The sequence below is a fragment of the Brassica oleracea genome, chromosome C9 (genome assembly GCF_000695525.1).
Source record: "Brassica oleracea var. oleracea cultivar TO1000 chromosome C9, BOL, whole genome shotgun sequence".
Lineage (NCBI taxonomy): Eukaryota > Viridiplantae > Streptophyta > Magnoliopsida > Brassicales > Brassicaceae > Brassica > Brassica oleracea.
In genome coordinates, this window is record NC_027756.1 from 53,645,316 (window position 1) to 53,668,280 (window position 22,965).

General features: G+C 36.4%; 4 protein-coding genes and 1 pseudogene across 11 annotated transcripts in view; 4 read left to right on the forward strand and 1 right to left on the reverse strand.

The window, feature by feature from the left end:
* The window catches only part of LOC106313109, an 8,961-nt gene extending 7,417 nt beyond the window's left edge, over positions 1-1,544 (reverse strand). For both annotated transcript variants that reach the window (XM_013750849.1, XM_013750848.1), the window contains exons 1-2: positions 1,136-1,544; positions 17-757 (exon numbers count right to left, since the gene is read on the reverse strand). In XM_013750849.1, the coding sequence (XP_013606303.1) occupies positions 17-757; positions 1,136-1,250 (856 nt within the window). In that variant the 5' untranslated portion in view covers positions 1,251-1,544. The remainder of the gene's footprint in view (positions 1-16; positions 758-1,135) is intronic.
* Positions 1,545-2,222: 678 nt separating this feature from the next.
* Positions 2,223-3,326, forward strand: LOC106315364 (GDSL esterase/lipase At5g03980). Its single transcript, XM_013753094.1, is given in 3 exon segments — positions 2,223-2,378; positions 2,483-2,539; positions 2,541-3,326. Coding segments are annotated over 3 exon segments (999 nt in total).
* A 731-nt stretch (positions 3,327-4,057) lies between these two features.
* Positions 4,058-12,917, forward strand: LOC106318715 (F-box protein At5g03970). Of its 6 annotated transcripts, XM_013756820.1 has the most exons (3): positions 4,058-4,198; positions 4,467-4,814; positions 11,796-12,917. In XM_013756820.1, exons 1-3 carry the CDS (start codon positions 4,073-4,075, stop codon positions 12,675-12,677), a joined length of 1,356 nt encoding a protein of 451 aa, XP_013612274.1. In that variant the 5' UTR covers positions 4,058-4,072; the 3' UTR covers positions 12,678-12,917. The 6 variants fall into 6 exon arrangements, with proteins under 6 accessions (XP_013612274.1, XP_013612273.1, XP_013612275.1 ...); XM_013756819.1 differs by lacking the exon at positions 11,796-12,917 and having other exon boundaries at positions 4,467-5,936; XM_013756821.1 differs by lacking the exon at positions 11,796-12,917 and having other exon boundaries at positions 4,116-4,198; positions 4,493-5,936.
* Positions 9,977-11,781, forward strand: LOC106318717 (annotated as a pseudogene).
* A 4,888-nt stretch (positions 12,918-17,805) lies between the features above and the next one.
* Positions 17,806-19,693, forward strand: LOC106317178 (protein IQ-DOMAIN 31). Of its 2 annotated transcripts, none has more exons than XM_013755028.1 (5): positions 17,806-17,871; positions 18,067-18,155; positions 18,237-18,527; positions 18,703-19,011; positions 19,078-19,693. In XM_013755028.1, the coding sequence occupies exons 2-5, from the start codon at positions 18,081-18,083 to the stop codon at positions 19,549-19,551; spliced, it is 1,149 nt and encodes a 382-aa protein (XP_013610482.1). In that variant the 5' UTR covers positions 17,806-17,871; positions 18,067-18,080; the 3' UTR covers positions 19,552-19,693. The 2 variants fall into 2 exon arrangements, with proteins under 2 accessions (XP_013610482.1, XP_013610483.1); XM_013755029.1 differs by lacking the exon at positions 17,806-17,871 and adding an exon at positions 17,889-17,969.
* Positions 19,694-22,965: the final 3,272 nt, after the last annotated feature.

A 22,965-nucleotide genomic window follows, 5' to 3' on the forward strand; every position in this document is an offset into this window, starting at 1 on the left:
CCCCAACCATTGGAATGTTGCTGAAACCCACCTCTGCTTCTCCCTCTCCCATTTCTCCATCGACAATCATCCACCTGCTCTCCTTCACGTGGCACTGCTCCTCTCTTTCTCCACTCTCTTCCTTGATGATGATGATAATTACCGTTCCAGTTCCCAACCTTCTTGTAGTTGAAGCTGTTTCTGTTCCTATAGTCCCAAGATTCTGTTCTGAAGCTGTTGTTGTTCTTGTCCTCGTGATCCCAACCTACTGGTTTCTCCTTTCTGCCCCAAGAATCCTGATTCCAACCATCGCAACGCTGATCATCCCATGAGTTCTCCGGTTTACCGACATTAACCCCCTCAGCGTCACCCCATCCTGTTCCCCAGCCTTGTCCACTATACTGTCCAGACGAAAACAAAGCATCAAGAATCACCACATGCTCTTCTCCTTCTCCTTCTCCCTCTCTCGTTCTCGGGTCTGGACCACCACGTTCAAGGTCAAGAACCAGCTCATTGTCAACTTGAGCGTCCCAATCAACATCGTCAATGTAGACATCAGGATCAGGCAAAGGCAAGTCACAAGAAACTCCATTTATCTCTGCCCAGTAATGAGATTTAGCCTTGTTGAATGCGTCTTCGCCAGCTGAATCGTCCCATTGGACCACTCTCTCGTACAGATGCATAAACCGCTTCGCTTCTAGGACTTTGGACCATGGTACTGAACCAACCTTAGCGCAGAAGTCCTTCTCCCAAGCTGGAACAGACTGTTTGCAGTTAGCTGCAGACAAACACACAAGAAACAGAGAGTTAACAACAACTCTGTTCTCAAATCATTCTCCAAAAAAAAATGACTTTTCTTTTAAAAGTTAAACAACCATTTAACTACTGTTCACAATCTTGTTCACATTCATCAATTAAGGCTTGAAACAAAGACAAAAACCTAACAGAGATGAAGTCAATTATGCTCTGAGATTCTCTAATTCCACTAACATTAAGTACATAAAATCGAAATTGATGAACAAACACAAACCCTAATCAAGCCAACAGCGCAACCCTAATCGAGAAAATCTGAAGAGATTAATCACTATTTCGCGAAATTGAAGATGACTTAAAGGGAAGAAAGAACAGAGAGAGAGAGAGAGAAAACAGAGCATACCAAGAGGCGGCTTTGGCGATTGAGTCATCGTCGTCCCTCGTTGTTGATGATGATGATTATTATAACTGTTATTGTTGTTGTTGTTTCTGGGGTTTTGTCTTCTCCGATTGCTCATTATGACCAGACAAAGATCGAATTTTTTCAGAAAGAATGAACGAACCCACAAACAAAGAAGAGAGAAAGGTGTGATTTTTTTTTGTTCTGTTCTGAGATTTTCACCGAAGAGGAAACAGAGAGATTGTATAAGAAGAGAGGAGAGAGGGTCGAGTGATCTCAATATGAAAGAAGATCGAAACCTTCAGACTTATCAAGCAATTTCCTTTTCTTGTTTATTTTGAATTTTCAGGTTATTTATTTTCTAATGTTTATGAGATTTCCTTTTCGTCGGAATAATAAATGACTTTCCTTTTCTGAAACGGAATCTTCATTCATTTTTCTTCATTCTAGTTGCTTCTATTAATAAAAAATCTTTATTAATAACGAAATATACTTGTATATAATAATTATATACTATACTGTCTCGTATAAAGAGAGCTCGTGGCCTTGAATTAACTAAATTCCAGTTAACATGAGTGTATATATTGTTGTTGAGGTTGAGCAAATGAATTACGTCTAAATGATTTTTGTTGGTCAAACGTTTGAGCAAATTAATTTGACTAAATGTTTATAATTTGATCATCTCCAAAACCTTGGAAAAGACTAAATTAAATCTTAGAAAAAGGAAACAGACAAAGAAAATTGTTGGGTGGATGGTATGTTAGAGGTCGGTTTGACCATTAAGTAAATGTAAATATAGGTAGAATTTGAATCAACTACCTAAGAGTCTTCTTTTGCCTAATGTTTTAATAGATTTTTTTTTATATCCCATTAGATAATTTGTTTTATTTCAAAAAAAAAAAAATTAATGAAATTTATATTCTTCTTCATCTGGATAAATTATTTGATAACAGAAAAGGAAAGTCTAAAAGTAAAAGGAAACTCTAGATAATATCTACTAAAAAAGGAAATAAATACCTCTCTTTACTCTACAGTCTCCTATAAATACAACACACATCAACACCAAAACTCTCATCCTTCTCAAACAATAATGTCGACAGCAACAACGAAAGCATTATCGCTTCTCGTTCTTCTGTTCTTTGTGTCCCTCGTCCACGCAACAGATCCATGTCTGATCAACTCCATCTACCAATTCGGAGACTCCATAGCCGACACCGGGAACCTAATCCGCAACGGTCCTACCGGAGCCAAATCCCACGCCGCTAGCTTCCCATACGGTCAAACATACTTCCAACAAGCCACCGGTCGTTGCTCTAACGGCCAGCTTATGATAGATTACTTGGCACGCAGGCTTCAACTCCCGCTCCTCAACCCATACCTCAACGTAAACACCACGCAACCGTCTTCTTTCAGTAACGGAGTTAACTTCGCCGTCGCCGGAAGCACCGCCTTAAACAGCTCTTTCTTCACCTCAAGAAACCTCCACGTACCGGCAACGAACACTCCTCTCTCAACTCAGCTCTCTTGGTTCAAGTCTCATCTACGTTCCACGTGTCACAGCCCATCTTGTTTGAAGCAGTCTCTCATCATGATGGGTGAGATAGGAGGAAACGACTACAACTACGGTTTCTTCCAAGGCAAGTCAACGGAAGAGATCAGAAGCTACATACCTCACGTGGTCGGAGCCATCGCAGCCGCGGCTAGAGAAGTGATCCGAGCCGGTGCGGTTAACGTGGTCGTACCGGGAAACTTCCCCATCGGATGTTTCCCGATTTACTTGACGTCTTTCCCTGTGAACGATCCAAAAGCTTACGACGACAAGGGATGCTTGATTCGTCTTAACGAGTTCGCCGTGGATCACAACAACCAACTCCAAGAAGCTATATCTTCTTTGCAAAAGGAGTTTCCTGGTGTGGTTATCGTCTACGGAGATTACTACAACGCGTTTCAGTATGTTCTGCGCGGTTCTGTGGGATTCGACAAGAGTGTAGCTTTGAAGTCGTGTTGTGGTGTCGGTGGAGGTTATAACTACGATGGAATGAGACAGTGCGGAGCTGTGGGAGTGCCGGTTTGTCAGAATCCAGACAAGTTTATAAGCTGGGACGGAGTGCATTTGACTCAGAAGGCGTATAGATTCATGTCTAAGTTCTTGAACTACAAGATTCTTCCACAGTTAAAGTGTGGTGGAGCTTAATCAAGCAAGAGTGTTTAATTTCTTCTAGTTTGATAATTTGTATTTTCCTTTCAGTTGATTAATACGATGATAACAACGTGTAATTATTTATTTCAATGAGTATAAAGTATAGAAGCTTTATTAATTAATATTCGATAAATTAATAAGCACGGTAAATTAATAAATTAACACTCAAAATATGATGCAAATCGATAAAATAATAATTTTTTTTTTTAAAGGTAGGTAAATATATGGCTCATTAAACTCATAAATTAAAAATTTATATGTATATAAATATTATATAAGTTACAATTTGTTTTATATTCATAATAGAATTATTAATATTTTAATATATTTTGATTATATTTAATAAACTATATCTAAAAACCATTTTATATACAACAAATCATATGATAAAACCATATTGAAGTTGCATTTCAAAATTTAATCAAATATTTTGTTATTTTATTACGCTATATTTTTAAAATAGAAATATAAAAAAAATTGTATAAATATATAACTCTATAAATTAATAAAATACTATAGTCTTAAAATTATTAGTTTATTACTCGAAAATTAATGTTTACTGCAAATATAAACAGAGCCAATCCTAACCTAAATTAACCGGGATGTCAAAAAACAAAGCTACCTAACCTAACCGAATGGTAAATACACAATTTGGGTTTAGTATTATTCTCTTCTCTCCCAAATGAGCTAAACCGAAACGGAATCAAGCCTCACTAAATCCCGGTTAAAGCGAAAGCTGAATGGATCCTGATCCGGGTCTGGATGCGAGTCCGGGTCCTTCTATACATGTCGACATCATGTCACTGCGAGGTAGTCGATGCGTCGTCTTACAAAGCTTTCTTCTCCACACTACGTCTTCCCTCAAGGTCTCTCTCTCTCTCTCTCGCTCTTCGGAATCCTTTTGTTAATCATTCAAATGTAACTTCTCGATTAGGGTTTTCGACGATTCCACTCTTCCTTTTTGTTGGGTAAACGAAAAAATCGATTCTTTTGTTAAAGTTTGCATGCGAATTTTCACTCTAAGGTTTGTTGAAATTGATTTAGGGGTTTCTCTGCACCTTATCGAATCTTCAATGTTACTTTTTTTTTTTCTTTTTGACCTGTGTTTATTGTTACTGATGATCAAAGGAACAGTCTTTTTCAATGTCTTGTTCTGTCAGGGCGAAAACAAGATTGGGAATGGAGTCTAACCCCAGCGTTCACGAGGTTCTCAACACGTTCGACACTCTCTCCGAGATCCTCCTCCTCTTACCACCTGAGGAGACATACAAGCTCATCCTCGTCTCTAAGCGCTGGCTCCAAATCATCTCCAGCCCTTTCTTCCGCCACGCCTACCTCGCCATATGGAAACCAAACTTCCACCTCATCGGCTTCTTCATCTCCAACACCTCCTACGTCGGCAAGAAGCACGTGGAGCGTGTCCGCCGCCCTCGCTCCGAATCCTCCATGCCCTTGCTCTCTACCAGCAGTTTAGGCGACGAGGTGGAAACCTCTGGAGCCCTCAAGAAGCTTGGTTACTACATTGACTCTTCGAACGGTGTGCTTCTCTGTGGACGCCATCCGAAAGCTTACTACTTGTGGGATCCGGTTACAAAGAAGCAGCATAAGATCCCGAGGCATAGGGTTCATTTCGAGGAGGTTTGTATGTCTTTGATCACCGAGGATTGTCCTGTTGAAGGTTTTAGCTACAAGGTGGTCCGTGGGGAGTGTGTATCTTATGCGGCGCATAGTAGTAAGGTGAGAGTGGAGATTTATTCTTCTAAGACCACCACGTGGAGCTACTCTGAGCTGGCTTGCAATGAGGCGGTGTCTCTCACTCCTTGGACTGCAGGGAGAGTGATTAAAGGTGTGGTGTATTGGCACGCCACGGGAGGTAAAGTTGCCATCTATGACACAGAAGATGAGGAGAAAAGGATCGATGTGATAAAGCTTCCCAAGACGTTTAACTACGATGAGCAGGTTCTGGGAGAATCCTCTGACGGGTGTTTGCAATACGGATGGAGTAATAAGTCTGTGATGGAGATATGGAAGCTGGAGAAGGTAGGCGAGGTTCTTGAGTGGACCATTCAGTTTAAGGTGAATTTCAAGGCCATGTGGAGGTTGAACCCGGTGGAGTCTGCGAGGTTCAGCACTAGGACTAAAGAGACGCAGCTGCTTGCGTTCTTCAACCAAAACTCGGACTCGGTTTTCATCAGATGCGACTCGCACATCTGCGTGTTTGACACGAAGACTCAGAGGGTTGAAGAGGTTCAGTACCAAGGACGTGGGTCTTCGTTCGTTTGGGATTACTGCAAAGTCTTGCCTTACTTTCAGCTATCTTGGCCTTGTTCTTCTTCTTCTCTGCTGGAAGAAGGAAACATCTGAAGATCGAAACTGTGATGTCCCTTTCCGCAGTAATAAGTAGCTTATGATAATAATAATAATAATCAGTTAGTGTGTAAGCCTCTAATATCATTTTGTTGTGTTATGGCCATTGGATTATATGGGCTTTGATGTTTTTTGTTTGACCATTGATGAGCCTCTCATGGCCATTGAATTACTGTTTAGTTATTGAAAGATTGTGCATTTTGTAATGACAACAAGTTTTTGCGTTTGTGTTTTTCATTGACTTGGCTTGTGGAAAGATTCAGATCGATTATGAATTACGTATAGAACAAGTTTAATCTAACAAATCCTAAATCAGTTTTTAACTTTGAATTTACGGTCGATATCACTTGTACATTGCCTCTTAAGTGTCTGGTTGATTCAAATGATTATGGTCCCATCTAGAATGTCCCACATCATCTTATAAACTCTAGCAACGTTATCCAATTAGTCAATGTACTAATTTTGCCAAGCAACTACTGTAGATTGTGAGGGTATTCATAATTAATAAAATTTTCAGTTATTTTGGTTAATAATCAAGTTTCAAATTCACATTATATAATAACAAAATAGTTTATATCATTTAGCACTGACTGAAATATATTTTTACATTAAAAAATTCTACTCTTTTTTAACCAATAAAAAAGTAAATTGGTTAATAAAAGAGTATTCTCATGATATTTTTGATTGTACAATTTACTTTTTTAGAATTTCTTTTTTAGTTGGCTATCCTCGATCTTATTTTCTAAAGATATCAATCTTTGCTTTTATGAATTGGGCAAAGTTTTCGAAAGGAATGAAGATTGGAGCTTTGCATGATTGTTACAAATGGAATGAAGTTTTGGTTGCTTTGTTAAATCAGGCGTTTTTGACTCACCGGAAGTCCAAATCGATGGCGGTTCCGGCGAAGAAGATGGTTCTCTTCTGTGCAACACGTAATTCCCGGTTTGGCCCAGCTGTTAACACATGCTTAGCTTCCATTTGTAACATATTAGGCCATTGGGCTTTATAATATAAAGTTGGCGAAAAAAACAATTGGTTTAGTTCAAAGAACCGACTAAAATTAATGGACCAGCAAAAAAAAACAGTGAACCAATGCGGACCGAATCGAGGTTTGTGACCCCCCTATAAAAATGTGAAGATCACACTTTGCAATTTCCTCTGGAAACTTAGTTTCTTTTGTCTCTTTGCTTATCGCCGCTAAGTTCTCTTACCTCTGTGAACCGTCGTCTCTACAGGTTTATTCATCGCTATATGCTTTTCCTATTTGTATTTGATTGCAATATCTTAAAGTATGTTTGTCGGCTAAATTGTCATGTATTTTGATACTGTAATTAGAGTTCTGCTACGTTTGGTAAATAAAAATAAAACTTTAGATTCGTTTCTTAATTTGCTTTGTTTCAATTTGTAATCAGCAGTAGATAATCTCGTGTTATGTAAGTGTTTCACGTATAGTACAGTCGAATCAGATTGCAAAGTGCACTAAATTTGTACCGGCTACAGAGACTTACGGTGCTTCACTGTGGAGTAGTTTAGTAAGCTGACTTCTCAGGGATACAAATTGCGTCATCTCGTCAGTAGAAGCCTCAGCAAGTATGAGACTAATGGTTGTGATGCTAAGTATGTTTTGTTTATAGTATTACCCTTTGCTTTGTAGGATCATTGTTCTTATTTTTTTTTCTGAGGTACTGAAAAGAGCGATCAACCTAAAGCAAAGATACCAATGTCCATATACACCTACACAGCTTTTCACGAGCTGAAGCACAAGCAGAAGTCTCACATATGTGTCATTTCAGGAGATCCCGATCTTGCATCAACAATTGCAGGATTAGTGGACAGAGATTACACAGTGTTTGTTGCAGTGCCCCAATGTTCGGACTACATACTTTGCGAGTTCAGCATCGAGGCTTGGTATTGGCATAAAATGCAAGAAGGAAAAAAAACAATTGAGAAGTTAAAGAAGAAAACGTAGTTAGCTCTTTATCATGTTAAAGACATTTATTGGATATTTGTGGTAGTATCGATTTTTCAAAAAAAAAATCACACCTTTAACCATTCTCCATGTGATGTCTTTATTGGATATTTGTGGTAGTGTTGGATATTCATGTTAAAGACATTTCTTAGCCTTCTTCTTCTTCTTCTTCTTCTTCTTCTTCTTTTTCTTCTTCTTCTTCTTCTCTGTTGGAAGAATGAAACATCTGAAGATCGAAACTGTGATGTCTCTTTCCACAGTAAGTACCGTATGGTAATAATCAGTAGGCCTCTCTAATATCATTTTGGTGTTATGGCCATTGGATTTTATGGGATTTGATGTTTTTTGTTTAACCATTGAACTATTGTTTAGCTATTGAAAGATTGTGTCTTTTGTAATGACAACCAAGTTTTTGCGTTTGCGTTTTTCATTGACTTGAGTTTGTGGAAAGATTCTGATCGATTATGAATTACATATAGAACAAGTTTAATCGAACAATTCCTAAATCAATTTGAACTTTGAATTTATAGTCGACATCATGTGTACATTGGCTCTTAAGTTTCTGATTGATTCAAATGATTTTGGTCACTAAGTAGAGAAATATAATACCATAAGCTGTGTTGATGGGTCACTAAATGATGATGACTAGGTCATGTTGTGGAGAATGTCCACATTCTTTGAAATGGAATTACAAAAGTGTACTTCTAATTTTGAAAAAATAAAGATAATATTTATAAATGCCATGTTGTGATCTAAGAAACAGATCATGCAATCTTAGGTACAGATAATCCTTTATGATCTCATTATTGGTTCATTGATTTTTAAATTATTATTTTTTGCTTGCAACCTTTTTCCTTCTTTAATTTGGAAAAGAATTAAGCTTCGCTTTGATGATGATGAGTCTTTCCTCCTGATTTAGGAAAGACCATCTTCCAAAATATTTTTTGAATAATATTTATTTGTATAGTATAGGTAAACTTCAAGTGAAAATACATTATGAAATTATATGACCATATTAATAAATACTAACATAGGATTAGACACAACATGATTTTTGTAAGTTTATAAGATATATTGCCTGAGATGATGATTTAACTGATTGATGACAATTTATCTGAACTGTAAGAACTTTTTTTAAGAGTTTATATGATATATTTACCTGATATGATAATTTATCTGAACTATGTGAACTTTGTAACTATTTTTTCTCATTAAATTGAATGCAAATAAATATTAATGTATTTGATTAATAAGGTGTTAAAAAGTGGTGGGACTGTATAACAACTCAAAAGGATTCTTATACTCAAATGCATTTTTTTTTTTTTTTTGCATCAACATTAATTAAAAGTTAGTTGAACCTAGAGCTCACTCTATCTTCATATCACATATGAATCACATCACATGGCTCATCATTGTTTCAATGACGTGATAACTAAAGTTGTAATGATCTACTCAACAACGAGTTTTAGTCTATATGGACCACCATCAGCTTTAATATTTTTTCCTTCCCCGTAACTAGATTTGTGATAAATTGAGCTAATTATTATGGATTTTTGTAAAGTAATAGATGAAATTCATTCCTACATGTTTTCTAAAGTAATAGATGTTCATACACTATAGATTATAAAAGAAGAAATGTTTCTTTAAGATATAACCTTAGCAGAAAAATTGAAGTTCAATTATCTGTTGTAGAATATTTTTCTCATAACTAAAAACTGTCATTATTATGTTTCTTACAATGTCATTTTAGTAGATATAAACATTCATTTTGAAAAATAAAAATCCTTTTCGAATTTTTCAAAAATTACCCCCCAAGTACAAAGAAATTAAACCTAATAAAATAGTTCCTGATTTAAAGAAAAAACCTTCAAAGCTCAATATATTTATTTTGCCTTCTATCAATGATTAAACTGTATTATCACTCATTGTTGTCATTATTTTTCTTTTCTCTTGAAGCAAGAATATTTCACGAGTTCCATTTTATATATGTTTCATGCGATATCATAACAATAATTACATTAAAATATGATATGATCCAACTTTACATCTTTACATAATTTCTCAAGTTTTTGTAAGTATAGCTACGTTGACAAGCCACATGTTCTTTTATCACAAGCTAAAAGTGGCAATAGAGAAAGAATTCATGAAATGAATAGTTTATTTTGTAATGAAGGTGGACCAATGTCAAGTGATTGGTTATGAAGCCAAAAGAAAAAAGGAGAGTTTGAACAAGTCAGTAATCATAGATAGCGAAAGTGACAGTTGGAAAAGGAGACAAGAGAGGATCCTATATTTAGACATCAATTAGAACTCATCTCTTCACAAGTGTCTGAATCTCCACATCATCACTTCTTTCCTCTCTTCTACAAAATTTGATTCACCAGATTGTGTTCACAGGTAAAAGGGAGATTCTGTCTTTGTGTTTCTCTGCCACATCCTATTAGACAACGCATTGTTACAACATTGTTTATTCTGCTGATGTGAACCATATTTAGGTTTTGTTCTTATGATGTTGAAACATACAATGAAATGAAACAAGATATGGATACTCATTGTGAGTCTCTTGATGATCTGTTTCCAGGGAACTTCATTGTAAATGGCAAAGAGAAGGTCATGGTTCGGTTGGATAAAACGGCTATTCATCTGCGAGGCCAAAGCAAAATCAGAGAAGGTTTTGTTCCTTTCCTCTTGTGATACCATTAGTTGTCTTATCCACGCTTCCGAATCTAAAATGGTTCTTTGTTGCTAAAAGCCAAGGAGATTGAGATGGGTGCTTAGAAGACTAAAGCTAAGACATCAGATTGCAACTCCAACACAAGAAACAAGGACACTGAACAAAGCAACAGAGGATCAAAGAAAACATGCCATGAACGTAGCCATCGCCACAGCTGCAGCAGCTGAGGCGGCGGTTGCAGCCGCCAAGGCAGCTGCTGAGGTTGTCCGGATGGCGGAAAACGCCTTCACTTCACAACATTTTGTCAAGAAGAGTACTGATCCTAATTTGGCAGCTATCAAGATTCAGAGTGCCTTAAGGGCATAACTGATTAACTGGTTAGACACTCTACTTTGAGATTTTCAACATGACTTAGTCTCTTGCAGTGTTTTTTTATAAATATAGTCCCAATGGTCACTCGAACGGGGGACCTCTAACACAATGACCAGGGTCCTTTCCAGTTGAGTTAATGACCTCGGGTCTCTTACAGTGTTTGATTTTGTGTATTGGTTACAAAATAGGCGAGGAAAGCGTTGCGGGCACTGAAGGCTCTTGTAAGGCTTCAAGCAATTGTCCGTGGCCGCGCTGTTAGGAGAAAGGTTTCTTCTAACAAAGCTTCAACATCAAGCCTCATCCAGAGGAAACACTTGTCTAAGACCAAAACTGAGATCAAAGAAGAACTCAAGATACCAAAACGTTCAATGTGTAATGGTCAAAATGGTTGGGACAGTAGCGCACTCACCAAGGAAGACATCAAAGCCATATGGTTGAGGAAGCAAGAAGGTGCGGTCAAGCGTGAGCGTATGCTAAAGTACTCCCGGTCTCATCGAGTAAGCTCTCACTTTCTTGATATAACCGGTTAGTTTAGGTTTGGAGTCTTATCTATAGTTTTATTACAGGAGAGAAGAAGTCCTCACATGCTTCTGGAGTCATTGTACACAACGGACCTGGGGATGAGAAGCTGCCGGCTTGAACATTGGGGTGAATCAAAGTCTGAAATGGTTGTTGTCCCTACAAAAGTAAAGCTTAGAACATTGCAGAGACAAGACTCTGGTGATGGACAAGACTCTCAGTTCTCTTTCCCAAGGAGATCATTTAAATGTAAGGTCTTAAATTAAACTACTTCCAGTTTCCAACGTTGCATCGAAGCTTTTCAAGACGAGTTTTATTGGCTTCCCAAAATATGTTTCTCATTTTCTATAGAACGGCTACTTTGTAGTTAATAATGTAGGCGTGGAGAAAATTACTCTGGAACACACACACACACGTGGAGAAAATTACTCTGGAAAATTACTCTGGAACACACACACACACACACACGATAATCCATTAACTACGTGGGATAAATTACATACCACAACAAAGAAACATTTTTGTTGAAAAGCTTTTAAAAGAAAACATTTTAGGCGACGAGGTGGAAACCTCCGGAGCCCTCAAGAAGCTTGGTTACTACATTGACTCTTCGACCGGTGTGCTTCTCTGTGGACGCCACCCGAAAGCTTACTACTTGTGGGATCCTGTTACGAGGAAGCAGCATAAGATCCCGAGGCATAGGGTTCATTTCGAGGAGGTTTGTATGTCTTTGATCACCGAGGATTGTCCTGTTGAAGGTTTTAGCTACAAGGTGGTCCGTGGGGAGTGTGTTTCTTATGCGGCGCATAGTAGTAAGGTGAGAGTGGAGATTTATTCTTCTAAGACCACCACGTGGAGCTACTCTGAGCTGGCTTGCAATGAGGCGGTGTCTCTCACTCCTTGGACTGCAGGGAGAGTGATTAAAGGTGTGGTGTATTGGCACGCCACGGGAGGTAAAGTCGCCATCTACGACACAGAAGATGAGGAGAAAAGGATCGATGTGATAAAGCTTCCCAAGACGTTTAACTACGATGAGCAGGTTCTGGGAGAATCCTCTGACGGGTGTTTGCAATACGGATGGAGTAATAAGTCTGTGATGGAGATATGGAAGCTGGAGAAGGTAGGCGAGGTTCTTGAGTGGACCATTCAGTTTAAGGTGAATTTCAAGGCCATGTGGAGGTTGAACCCGGTGGAGTCTGCGAGGTTCAGCACTAGGACTAAAGAGACGCAGCTGCTTGCGTTCTTCAACCAAAACTCGGACTCGGTTTTCATCAGATGCGACTCGCACATCTGCGTGTTTGACACGAAGACTCAGAGGGTTGAAGAGGTTCAGTACCAAGGACGTGGGTCTTCGTTCGTTTGGGATTACTGCAAAGTCTTGCCTTACTTTCAGCTATCTTGGCCTTGTTCTTCTTCTTCTCTGCTGGAAGAAGGAAACATCTGAAGATCGAAACTGTGATGTCCCTTTCCGCAGTAATAAGTAGCTTATGATAATAATAATAATAATCAGTTAGTGTGTAAGCCTCTAATATCATTTTGTTGTGTTATGGCCATTGGATTATATGGGCTTTGATGTTTTTTGTTTGACCATTGATGAGCCTCTCATGGCCATTGAATTACTGTTTAGTTATTGAAAGATTGTGCATTTTGTAATGACAACAAGTTTTTGCGTTTGTGTTTTTCATTGACTTGGCTTGTGGAAAGATTCAGATCGATTATGAATTACGTATAGAACAAGTTTAATCTAACAAATCCTAAATCAGTTTTTAACTTTGAATTTACGGTCGATATCACTTGTACATTGCCTCTTAAGTGTCTGGTTGATTCAAATGATTTTGATCACCCATCTAGAATGTCCCACATCATCTTATAAACTCTAGCAGCTTTATCCAATTAGTCAATGTACTAATTTTGCCAAGCAACTAGATTGTGAGAGTATTCAAAATTAATAAATTTTTCAGTTATTTTGGTGAATAATCAAGTTTCAAATTCAGAATATATAATACGAAAATAGTTTATATCATTTAGCACTGACTGAAATATATTTTTACATTAAAAATAATAATATTCTTTTATTAACCAATAAAAGAGTAAATTGGTTAATAAAAGAGTATTCTCATGATATTTTTGGTTGTACAATTTACTTTTTTAGAATTTCTTCTTTAGTTGGCTATCCTCGATCTTATCTTCTAAAGATATCAATCTTTGCTTTTATGAATTGGGCAAATTTTTCGAAAGGAATGAAGATTGGAGCTTTGCATGATTGTTAGTATTGTTTTGACAAAGGTTGTATCTAAAACGTTAATAACTTCTTGGTAAAATTCACATCCAGCGAAAAGAGTGAAAACTACAAATGGAATGAAGCTTTGGTTGCTTTGTTAAATCAGGCGTTTTTGACTCACCGGAAGTCCAAATCGATGGCGGTTCCGGCGAAGAAACAACATGGAAGGAGATGGTTCTCTTCTGTGCAGCACGTAATTTTCGGTTTGGCCCAGCTGTTGACACATGCTTAGCTTCCATTTGTAACATATTAGGCCATTGGGCTTTATAATATAAAGTTGACGGAAAAAAACAATTGGTTTAGTTCAAAGAACCGGCTAAAATTAATGAACCAGCAAAAAAACAATGAATCGATGCGGACTGAATCGAGGTTTGTGACCCCTCTATAAAAATCTGAAGATCACACTTTGCAATTTCCTATGGAAACTTAGTTTTTTTTGTCTCTTCGCTTATCGCCTCTAAGCTCTCTTACCTCGTCAACCGTCCTCTCTACAGGTTTGTTCATCACTATATGCTTTTCGTATTTGTATTTGATTGCGATATCTTAAAGTAGGTTTGTCGGCTAAATTGTCATATATTTTGATTCTGTAATTAGAGTTATGCTATGTTTGGTAAATAAAAATAAAACTCTAGATTCGCTTCTTAATCTGCTTTGTTTCAATTCGTAATCAGCAGTAGATAATCTCGTGTTATGTAAGGGTCCGACTGGTGACCATCCGGGAAACAAGAGGAACGAATAAAAAAGGAATGTACGGGAATAAAATACCAGGAATGAAAAGGAATGGTTATTCCTTATCAAATTTGACAAGGAATAATTTTGTTCTTTAATTCTCTACGAAAAAGGGAATGAAAGGGAATGAGAGGAAATTATTATTCCTTGTGAATGGTAATTTTTTTTAGGAACGTTAGGGAATGCATGATTCCTCGTCGTTCCCTGGTCACCATTCATACCCTAAGTGTTTCATGTAGAGTACAATCGAATCAGATTGAATTTTCATGACTGTTTCCTTTTAAGATATGAATCTTTTTCGTTTGGTTTGTCATTAGCTTGTGTTTCCATGTGTATGCAGTTATTATTATTTTTTCACGTTATGGCTAGTGATGGTGGACTACAACAAGGCATGAATCGTGGTGGTGGACGACGATGACGCATGGGAGCTTCAGTTCCAAAATCTGCAACACAAGTCCATGATGATGCGGTTGCTAACCAGCGTAAAGTCGGAGATGTACTTCCACCATTTCACTACAAGCTTCCCAAAGATGGAAAAACGGGAATGTACTTTTTTTGGGACTTCAACACAGTACCCCTACTCCCGAAATGTGACGTAGTCAACCTTGCAAAAAATCTGAAATCTGCTCTTCAAAATTGCAATCAAGATTGCACTAAATTTGTACCGGCTACAGAGACTTACGGGGCTTCACCGTGGAGCAGTTTAGTAAGCTGACTTCTCAGGGATTCAAATTGCACCATCTCGTCAGTAGAAGCCTCAGCAAGTGTGAGACTAATGGTTGTGATGCTAAGTACATTTTGTTTATAGTATTACCCTTTGCTTTGTAGGATCATTGTTCTTACAGATTTCTTTTTTTCTCAGATACTGAAAAGAGGGATCAACCTAAAGCAATGATACCAATGTTCATATACACCTACGCAGCTTTGCAAGAGCTGAAGCACAAGCAGAAGTCTCACATATGTGTCATTTCAGGAGATCCCGATCTTGCATCAACAATTGCAAGATTGGTGGACAGAGATCACACAGTGGTTCGGACTACACACTTCGCGAGCTCAGCATCGAGGCTTGGTATTGACATAAAATGCAAGAAGGAAAAAAACCAATTGAGAAGTTAAAGAAGAAAATGTAGTTAGCTCTTTATCATGTTAAAGACATTTATTGGATATTTGTGGTAGTATGGATTTTTCAAAAAAATCACACCTTTAACCACTCCATGTGATGTCTTTATTGGATATTTGTGGTAGTATTGGATATTCATGTTAAAGACATTTCTTGGCCTTGTTCTTCTTCTTTCTCTCTGTTGGAAGAAGGAAACATCTGAAGATCGAAAATGTGATGTCTCTATCCACAATAAGTAGCTTATGGTAATCAGTTAGTGGGTAGGTCTCTCTAATATCATTTTGGTGTTATGGCCATTGGATTATATGGGCTTTGATGTTGTTTTGTTTGACCATTGATGAACCTTTCATGGCCATTGAACTACTGTTTAGCTATTGAAAGATTGTGCCTTTTATAATGACAACCAAGTTTTTGCGTTTGCGTTTTTCATTGACTTGGGTTTGTGGAAAGATTCTGATCGATTATGAATTACATATAGAACAAGTTTAATCGAACAATTCCTAAATCAATTTGAACTTTGAATTTATAGTCGACATCATGTGTACATTGGCTCTTAAGTTTCTGATTGATTCAAATGATTTTGGTCACTAAGTAGAGAAATATAATACCATAAGCTGTGTTGATGGGTCACTAAATGATGATGACTAGGTAAGGTTGCGGAGAATGTCCACATTCTTTGAAATGGAATTACAAAAGCGTGCTTCTAATTTTGAAAGAATAAAGATAGTATTTATAAATGCCATGTTGTGATCTAAGAAACAGATCATGCAATCTTTTTTTTTTTTTTTTTTTGAAAAGAAGATCATGCAATCTTAGGTACAGATAATCCTTATGATCTCATTATTGGTTCATTGATTTTAATTTTTTTTTTTTTTTGCTTGCAACCTTTTTCCTTCTTTAATTTGGAAAAGAATTAAGCTTCACTTTGATGATGATGAGTCTTTCCTCCTTATTCTGTTTAGGAACGACCATCTTCCGAAATATTTTTTTGAATAATATTTATTTGTTTAGTATAGGCAAACTTCAAGTGAAAATACATTATGAAATTATATGACCATATTAATAAATACTAACATAGGATTAGACACAACATGATTTTTGTAAGTTTATAAGATATATTGCCTGAGATGATGATTTAACTGATTGGTGACAATTTATCTGAACTGTGAGAACTTTTTTAAGAGTTTATATGATATATTTACCTGATATGATAATTTATCTGAACTATATGAACTTTGTAACTATTGTTTCTCATTAAATTGAATGCATATAAATATTAATGGATTTGATTAATAAGGTGTTAAAAAAGTGGTGGGACTGTATAACAACTCAAAAGGATTCTTATACTCAAATGCATTTTTTTATTATTATTTTTTTGCATCAACATTATTTAAAAGCTAGTTGAACCTAGAGCTCACTCTATGTTCATATCACATATGAATCACATCACATGGCTCATCATTGTTGGATAACTAAAGTTGTAATGATCTACTCAACAACGAGTTTTAGTCTATATGGACCACCATCAGCTTTAATATTTTTTCCTTCCCGGTAACTAGATTTGTGATAAATTGAGCTAATTATTATGGATTTTTGTAAAGTAATAGATGAAATTCATTCCTACATGTTTTCTAAAGTAATAGATGTTCATACACTATAGATTATAAAAGAAGAAATGTTTCTTTAAGATATAACCTTAGCAGAAAAATTGAAGTTCAATTATCTGTTGTAGAATATTTTTCTCATAACTAAAACTGTCATTATTATGTTTCTTACAATGTCATTTTAGTAGATATAAACATTCATTTTGAAAAATAAAAATCCTTTTCGAATTTTTCAAAAATTACCCCCCAAGTACAAAGAAATTAAACCTAATAAAATAGTTCCTGATTTAAAGAAAAAACCTTCAAAGCTCAATATATTTATTTTGCCTTCTATCAATGATTAAACTGTATTATCACTCATTGTTGTCATTATTTTTCTTTTCTCTTGAAGCAAGAATATTTCGATCAATGATTAAACTGTACTATCACTCATTGTTGTCATTATTTTTCTTTTCTCTTGAAGCAAGAATATTTCACGAGTTCCATTTTATATATGTTTCATGCGATATCATAACAATAATTACATTAAAATATGATATGATCCAACTTTACATCTTTACATAATTTCTCAAGTTTTTGTAAGTATAGCTACGTTGACAAGCCACATGTTCTTTTATCACAAGCTAAAAGTGGCAATAGAGAAAGAATTCATGAAATGAATAGTTTATTTTGTAATGAAGGTGGACCAATGTCAAGTGATTGGTTATGAAGCCAAAAGAAAAAAGGAGAGTTTGAACAAGTCAGTAATCATAGATAGCGAAAGTGACAGTTGGAAAAGGAGACAAGAGAGGATCCTATATTTAGACATCAATTAGAACTCATCTCTTCACAAGTGTCTGAATCTCCACATCATCACTTCTTTCCTCTCTTCTACAAAATTTGATTCACCAGATTGTGTTCACAGGTAAAAGGGAGATTCTGTCTTTGTGTTTCTCTGCCACATCCTATTAGACAATGCATTGTTACATCATTGTTTACTCTGCTTATGTGAACCATATTTAGGTTTTGTTCTTGTAAAGAGTCTAATGATATTGAAACATATAATAAAATGAAACAATAAATGGATACTCATTGTGATCTCTTGGTGATCTGTTTCCAGGGTAGTTCATTGTAATGGCAAAGAGAAGGTCATGGTTTGGTTGGATAAAAAGATTATTCATCTGCGAGGCCAAAGCAAAATCAGAGAAGGTTTTGTTCCTCTTCTCTTGTGATACCATTAGTCGTCTTATCCATGCTTCTGAATCTAAAATGGTTCTTTGTTGTTCTAAGCCAAGGAGATTGAGATGGGTGTTTAGAAGACTAAAGCTGAGACATCAGATTGCAACTCCGGCACAAGAGACAAGGACTTTGAACAAAGCAACAGAGGATCAGAGAAAGCACGCCATGAACGTAGCCATCGCCACGGCAGCAGCAGCCAAGGCGGCGGTTGCAGCCGCCAAGGCAGCTGCTGAGGTTGTCAGGATGGCGGAAAACGCCTTCACGTCACAACATTTTGTCAAGAAGAGTAGTGATCCTAATTTGGCAGCTATCAAGATTCAGAGTGCCTTCAGAGCTTATCTGGTTAGACACTCTACTTTGAGATTTTCAACATGACTTCTTAGTCTGGTTTTTTTTAATATAGTCCCCACGGTCACTCGAACGGGGACCTCTAACACAATGACCATGATCCTTTCCAGTTGAGTTAATGACCTCGGGTCTCTTACAGTGTTTGATTTTATGTATTGGTTACAAACAGGCGAGGAAAGCGTTGCGGGCACTGAAGGCACTTGTAAGGCTTCAAGCCATTGTCCGTGGCCGCGCTGTTAGGCGAAAGGTCTCTTCGAACAAAGCTTCAACATCAAACTTTATCCAGAGGAAACACTTGTCTAAGACCAAAACTGAGATCAAAGAAGAACTCAAGATACCAAAACGTTCAATATGTAATAGTCAGAACGGTTGGGATAGTAGCGCACTCACCAAGGAAGACATCAAAGCCATATGGTTAAGGAAGCAAGAAGGTGCGGTCAAGCGTGAGCGTATGTTAAAGTACTCCCGGTCTCATCGGGTAAGCATCTTGATATAACCGGTTGGTTTCGGTTTGGAGTCTCAAGTAAAGTTGTTTTTATTACAGGAGAGAAGGAGTCCTCACATGCTTCTGGAGTCATTGTACACAAAGGATATGGGGATGAGAAGCTGTCGGCTTGAACATTGGGGTGAATCAAAGTCTGAAATGGTTGTTGTCCCTTCAAAAGTAAAGCTTAGAACATTGCAGAGAAAAGACTCTGGTGATGGACAAGACTCTCCATTCTCTTTCCCAAGGAGATCTTTTAGCCGTCTTGAGCAGAGTCTATTGGAGGACGAGAGCTGGTTCCAAAGTGGGTTCCAGCCTTACGTGAGCGTGACAGAGTCTGCAAAGGAGAAGTTTAGATCGCTGAGCACACCGAGACAACGTGCAGGGGTCATGGAGTCTTGGTTTGATGAGAATAAGAAGGATGGAGATAAAGTATCTCTCTGGTCTTCCTTTGTCAGTGAAGAAAATAGTAAGATGAGCAGCTCTAAGAAGTCGTCTCTTGCCACAAACCAACATTTGTTGTTAAAATATTGAGCATTTATGATACTTTCTCTTTTTCTTTTCCTTTGATGGGTCTCACATCTCATGCTCTTTATAGATTTATATTCTTTTGGGGTTTTGGGTGTGTGTTTATGTTCATTTATGTTCTTGAACATTTGGAAACATCTTGTTTATCAGTGTGATTCTTTTGTTTAATTTTTGATTAAGAAATGAGACATGTTTTTAGCCAGCAGATCTTTCTTTAGGCAAAGGTGGAGCAAGAAATGGCACAGTCACAAGGACATCTCTTTACAACTTACAAGAACACTGACTATATATGATAATAACATTTAGGTTCAGCTGTTTCTCTGTTCCTCCTTTGTAGTCTTACATACATGAACGATAGAGCCTCTCTGATATTGCTAGATATAAACAAGACATCTATTCACATTCATCAAAGCCTGAGTCGACATGATGCTGATCATATAAAATGAGAAAACGCAACTCTCGCTTAACTCTACTTAGCTTGCAGGCAAACACTTCAAAAATAACAAAGACTATTGAGTGCAGGGTGAAATAATTAGTTGATTTTTTTTGTATTGATAATAGTTTAAATTTGATTAACAGAGTTTATTTTAATGAAATATGAGCTTATTTTTATGGAGGTTTGTGCTTACTAAACATATACTACAAACATAGTATTTATTTTAACAACTACCCATAAGAATTTTCCCACAACTAACCATATTATTAAATTACAAAACCATAAAGCGATTTAAAGTTCGTAAGTATTCAAATATATTGCAAACGATGTAAAATAATAAAAATATTCATAATTTTATGTTTTAATCTCCTAAAATAATTCTTATAACTAGAAAATCTGATTCTTGCTTAAGAGTTTACTAATATTGTCTAAAATCATCATAATATATGAAATCATTACAACACAATTAGTCTAGCTACTTGGTTCAAGAAAACTCTGTTAATCAAACAAGAAAAAGACAAAACTGAAATCAATATCTTTAATCCAAAAAAGAAAAAACAGAACAAGATGCAAAGAGAGGAAAAAAAAGACCTAAACTGGCTTAAGTTGATTTAAGCCAAGAGCTAAGTTCTTGTGATGTTTGGTTGTGACCAAGTAACCACCAAGCATACGGCTATTTAGTTTAACACCAATAGTCATACATATGTTCTCTAGGCAATAATTGAGAACTCCAGCTCGGCCACGCCGTTTCTTCCATCCCCATCGCTTCACTACTCTTTAGTTTAATCTCAATGGTCATACATATGTTCTTTAGCTTCTTTCACTATCTTCTCTCTTTTCTCTTTCTCTTTACCTTCTAGTCTTCTTATATCTACATCCATCTGTTATTATATATATACACATGATCACATTTTAGCGATTTAAAACGCTGCAAACGCTTTTTTTTAGAATATCGACCCACCCCCGGTCGCTTTGAGAGGCAGCGTTTCTTTAAAATATGGACGAGTTCGTCGGTCTTAACTTCGCGTTTCCGGTTCTTCTTGTCTTTATAACAAGTTTAAGATCTTTAGAAAGCCAATAATACTAAAGATCCAAACATTTTACTACATAATACTAAGTACATTTTTACCGAGCTAGCTAATTCAGCAAATATTACATTAAACATTATTCAAAATGTAAAAAGAGATATTACCTTTTCTATAGGGTTTTGAGAAATAGAAGAGGAAAAGATAGTATTGAGATTGCATTGCGTGTTTCAAAGACCATTCAAGAGCTACAGTTGAAGCAAACACTTTATCTACCACCAACATTACTCTATTAGCTGCCTCAACTATCATTATTATTTTCCTCTTCTTTAACACCATTTTCTCCACCACCATTACTCTGGCCCCTTTCAATGGAACGTGAAACCGGTTCGAAACTGGATGATGTGAACGGATCCGGACATGTGTTAAACTAAATTAAACTGATTTCTTGAGCGAGCTAGCAATCTTTCTTCTACAAATATTAAATTCTAACAACAATACATATTGAATTTGGTTAATTATTATTCAGAATAAAACAAAGCAACAAAAGAATTCCTACGACGTGCTTACCACTAAACTATATTCGTCAAATTTTGATAATAATCATTGACTCTTAACTACTTCTGACAAAATTAATTACTGCAAAAGAGTTGAATTACATAAAGTGTCAAAACATATAAAAGTACGTAGAGGCCAATATGCATCCAAGAACTCTGAGCATTCCTCAAATTACATGCATTATTATGACTGAGTGATTTGATTTTATGTATTCTTCTAGTTTGATTTCCTAGTTTCTGTTTGAACTATCTAATGTCTGTATTTCTCTCTTTTTTACTATATCTTGTAAAATCTAAGTGAAATTAGAAAAACGTGAATCACAGTTCTGTTGAAATAACGAGATAACACAAACTATCCAAATTTCAAGCAAAATACGAAAAAGGAGAGATTGGTACCAAGGATAGATTAGGGGAGCGATTGTGATATGAGAGAAGCTGCAATGGTGATAGACGTATATTATTGGTCTATAGACAATATGTAAGAGGCTAAGAGCCTGTACAGACGGAGGATATCTATCAGGGTGGCCTCGAAATCGATAACCTGAAAAATAAACAAAGAGAATTAAATGAAGTGAAATTTAGAGGCGGGAAAGATATATTTCAAGACTGAAATATTACTAAAAACTATGATTAACGCAAAGGCTGACAATATATTGTTCTCTAGAATATCTTTGTAGCTCTGATCAAACGCTAGAACATCAGCTTCATCATCCGTTGAAGGCAACTTGATAGTACACACTGTTTTTGACTTTAACATGTTTCCTTGAAAAGGATAGATCAAAAAATGCCTCCATGCAAACATCACTCAGTTCGTCCTCGTTTGGTAATGTGGATGATCTTCCTTGAAATAGTGTCGACTCAGCCATTGTGGAGAGTATAGAAGTTTATTGTCAAATGTTTTGTGAATGATTAGAAAACTACTCGTAGTGGTGTTATTTATAGAGAGAGACATCGACACAGAGCATTTTGAGCCGTTAGTGACAAGTAAAGTGGTCAAAACTAGGGTTTCACAATGTATGGTTCCAAGGCCGAATTACATTTAATTTAAGGTCTTTAATTAAACTACTTCCAGTTTCCAATGTTACATCGAAGCTTTTCAAGACGAGTTTTATTGGCTTCCCAAAATATGTTTCTTATTTTCTATAAAACGGCTATTTTGTAGTTAATAATGTAGGCGTGGAGAAAATTACTCTCGAACACACACACACATTGTTCATTATGAAAAGAAAATTAACACATAGTTATCTTTCACGATAATCCATTACCTACATGGGATAACTGGGGGAAAGGATAAATTACATACCACAACAAAGAAACATTTTTGTTGAAAAGCTTTTAAAAGAAAACATTTTGATGAAGATGAAAAATGAATCATTTTAACGATTTGGATACTTTGTTTGTA